Raw genomic sequence first — 3350 nt, 5'->3', positions numbered from 1 at the left:
CTGCTCTGTCATTAGTCTGACCTTAATGCATTAATTAGTTGCGTGCAGTTCCCACCTCTCTATTGGCAATGTACATATCGTATACATTAGTGGCTCAGCATAGCTGCTCTCCCTAGTTACATAACTCCCACACTATTTACACTACATGTTAGTCATAGGTGGACTCTCAAATAGATAATCTGTAACTGACATAGGTAATCTCTCCATCACGCCCAAATAGATTTTGGCACTTAGACGTAGCAGTGGTGTGAGGGTTGTAGTCATAGGTAGAGCCCCTTATATATGTAAGAGTGAGTCCTGTACAGATAACATACATGGGAGATACATGGGTGAGTCATCTGTACTTTATCCACATAACAGACGCTGGGCATCTTTTGGAATTCACCACTAGCCACTTTGTGAACACTCGGTGTGGACATATGACAAACTATTGGACAAGTTGACTTTATCTGCACATCACTGGAATGACATATTCAGCTGTAGGCGGATACAGAACACACAGGATGATAAGAATACAGCGTTTGGAAGACCCAGGACATTTTGAGTATTGTAGGTGAAGGCTGTTTGGACATATTGGATGATTTATTAGTGGTTTGAGGTATCGGAACAGCATTAGTTGGATATATAACTCACGGTGAGACATTTCCACTAGGAGCATTAGTTGGATATATAACTCACGGTGAGACATTTCACACTAGGGTAAGTCAGGACAAGACCTATGTTATGAAACAGGAAATATATCTAGTGTATTTGATGACACATTTTTGGAGATTACTGCAAACAGCCTTGACTGTTTTTAGGAGGAGCCTCAGCCATATATAAGGATTAGTTACACAGACAGTGCTAATTCCAGTGTATATTTTGCAGCTGAACCACGAAGACCGGTTTATTGCTAGTGTCAAATACTTTAGGAAACAATAACAAACAATAGAAGGTTATAATGTCACATGACCGTTATTCAACGTACAATAACAGAGGTGAATGGTATTACCAGCAACACAATATGGACCTAGAAGTTGAAGAATATACAGAAATAAGAGAACCAACACCCTCTCCCTTGAGCAACATGTAGACCGTGTCACGGATCCTCAAGTGTCTACACCACAGCAAGAGGATGCAGTAGTCCTAGATCCCAAACACCCAATATCTCAAGTACCTCACACTCCACAGCCGACTCTTGATATACATGGGTCCAATGTGCACAAGACCAAGCCAGTAACAGCTTTACAGTCGCAAGGGCCATTATTCTCCACACCACCCCGATCTGAAGCAGCTGTCACCTATGAAGAACTAGAGCCTGATCCCAGTCTACAGCACCTTGACAGCGATGGCGCAACAGTGTTGTCAATTGCAATGGTGAAACAGTTGATTATATGCTCCACATGTACAACAACGTTCAACAGAGCAGTCATATGTGAGGCGTACTTGATTCAGCTGAACAGACCCATACAATGTGCTTGTGGCTGTGTATTATGCACACTGTGTTACAGTAAACACCGGGGGTGTCACCTACACAATGTGATATCCACAAAGGCCCTTGTAAGCACCACAGCCAGCACCCTTGCCAATTGCCCTGCTCTGGAGCATGTAGGAGACTGGGATCTGGAACTCAACGAAGGTGATATGTTCAGAACTGACAATGGAAGCGATGCCCAGGTGCAGCTGCTAATGAATGAGGCGCAATTCCCTGACGTTGATACCCTGAGATCCGGTATGTATATTATTATTCGTAGATCTCTCCATGTAATGTAGCTGAACTGACAGTGTTCTCTTTCCCACACAGTGTTCAACAATCTCATCACAAAAAAAGACACAATGTCCTTCAAGTACTGGGTAAACAAATCAATGCCAGAAGAGCTGGCCTACAGATATGTCTGCATCTCTCATACACCTGGTTTCTGGGATCACGTCGTGGTGGGAACCCGGGCCCTTCCCAGAACGGAGAACATGATCGGACCCGATGAGTTCTTGCCAAGATTGTTTAATGTGTCGCTAGGTTCATACAAGTTACATTGGTGCTGTTTTGTTCTGAAGAAACAGATCATTCTAACTATGTGGTGCACTTCGAAGCCCAGGGGGGAGGGTCAGTGTAAGGTATCCACGCTGGTTGAAAGCGCACTGAAGAGCTTTACCGCAAGCATAGAGTTTAGAAGAATGGTATTATATCTGTCTAGGTGGTTTACAGCTCAGTACGTGTCCCCACCACACAGGCTGCTTAACGTTGTGTTAGATTGTAAACCTAGTGAAGGTCCTACTTTGGTCCATGTCATAGCTTTCCTGGCTTCAAGCCTAGGGATGGAAAAGATAACACCTAACTTCTCCCAGCATAGGGCCAAGGATGATCAGAATTACAGTTTCAATATCAGATCTGCCGGTACCATGTTCTCATGCCCCTCAGAAGGCACTTCAGAAGGTATGTACATCAATATTGTTGAGGAGTTTAGTTCCTACCACAACGGTTGTAATAATGCAATGGGTCTCACGAGGCTGTGTACCACAGCAGAGTTGTACAGTTACCTTTAAAAGTCAGTTTGTACGGTCTCACTTGCCTGTTGTGTGGCCATGTGGTGAAAGTGATGCCTATATGACCTTTTATGTATTGGTTGACAAGGGTCCCTTGACTGATGAAATGATATCTGGTGCTGTTCCTAGATTTTGTGATATATAGAGCTGTGTTCAATTGTATACAGTTTTATACATTTGACCATTTACACTGGTTCATGTCTATATATTGTTATACCTACTCTGTCCATTTTGTACCACTGCCCTGTGTGTATCTATTCACTTGAAAGTAAATATATTTTGTACATAGTTCAGTTGTGCTATATGCATTCATTAGGATTTTACAACTGTTATGCACTTTGAAGCCCAGGAGAGGGCAGTATAAGGTTAACTTGTTGTACTCCTTCTGGTCCCCTATCTTTGAAGCCAATGTCTTTGACATTTTGTAAATAATTAGACAAGGCACAAGTTCACCCTACCCCGGTCAAAATGTAATGGTTTGTACTCTGACATGTATATATGTATGTGTATGTATGCAAAAGTGCATTGTTGAATAAAAACCCCAAATAACAACCAAGAGTATTATGCTTTTTATTTCAATTTCCAATATCATTACTTTATATGACAACAGACTATATTACCTATTGCATGGATAACACTGACATTCAATAAGACAGAGTGTAACATTATAAAATAAAAAAGGCAGTTGATTACACACGGGAGATGTTCACCCATGCCCAGTCACTGACACACTGAGCACATTGTGGTTCTGAGACCATGAACTGAGCGGAGCTACCCTCATGTATCCAATGGGAGCTCTGTTGTCTAACTGTGACTGGCTCAGATTC

General features: G+C 42.3%; 1 protein-coding gene across 1 annotated transcript; it reads left to right on the top strand.

Moving 5' to 3' along the window:
• The first annotated feature begins 240 nt into the window (after nt 1-240).
• On the top strand, nt 241-3075 carry LOC106598274 (uncharacterized). The gene is made up of 2 exons (XM_014189323.2): nt 241-1711; nt 1784-3075. Exons 1-2 carry the CDS (start codon nt 1354-1356, stop codon nt 2521-2523), a joined length of 1098 nt encoding a protein of 365 aa, XP_014044798.1. The 5' UTR covers nt 241-1353; the 3' UTR covers nt 2524-3075.
• The last annotated feature ends 275 nt before the right edge of the window (nt 3076-3350 follow it).

This window comes from Salmo salar, unplaced genomic scaffold, assembly GCF_905237065.1.
Source record: "Salmo salar unplaced genomic scaffold, Ssal_v3.1, whole genome shotgun sequence".
NCBI classification, from domain to species: Eukaryota; Metazoa; Chordata; class Actinopteri; order Salmoniformes; family Salmonidae; genus Salmo; species Salmo salar.
This window is presented reverse-complemented; position numbering and strand designations above follow the sequence as displayed.

Coding starts and splice junctions, on each gene's coding strand:
- LOC106598274 (XM_014189323.2), top strand. CDS start 1,354: ATGGTGAAACAGTTGATTATATGCTCCACATGTACAACAACGTTCAAC. Junction 1,712..1,783: donor CGTTGATACCCTGAGATCCG/GTATGTATATTA, acceptor TTTCCCACACAG/TGTTCAACAATCTCATCACA.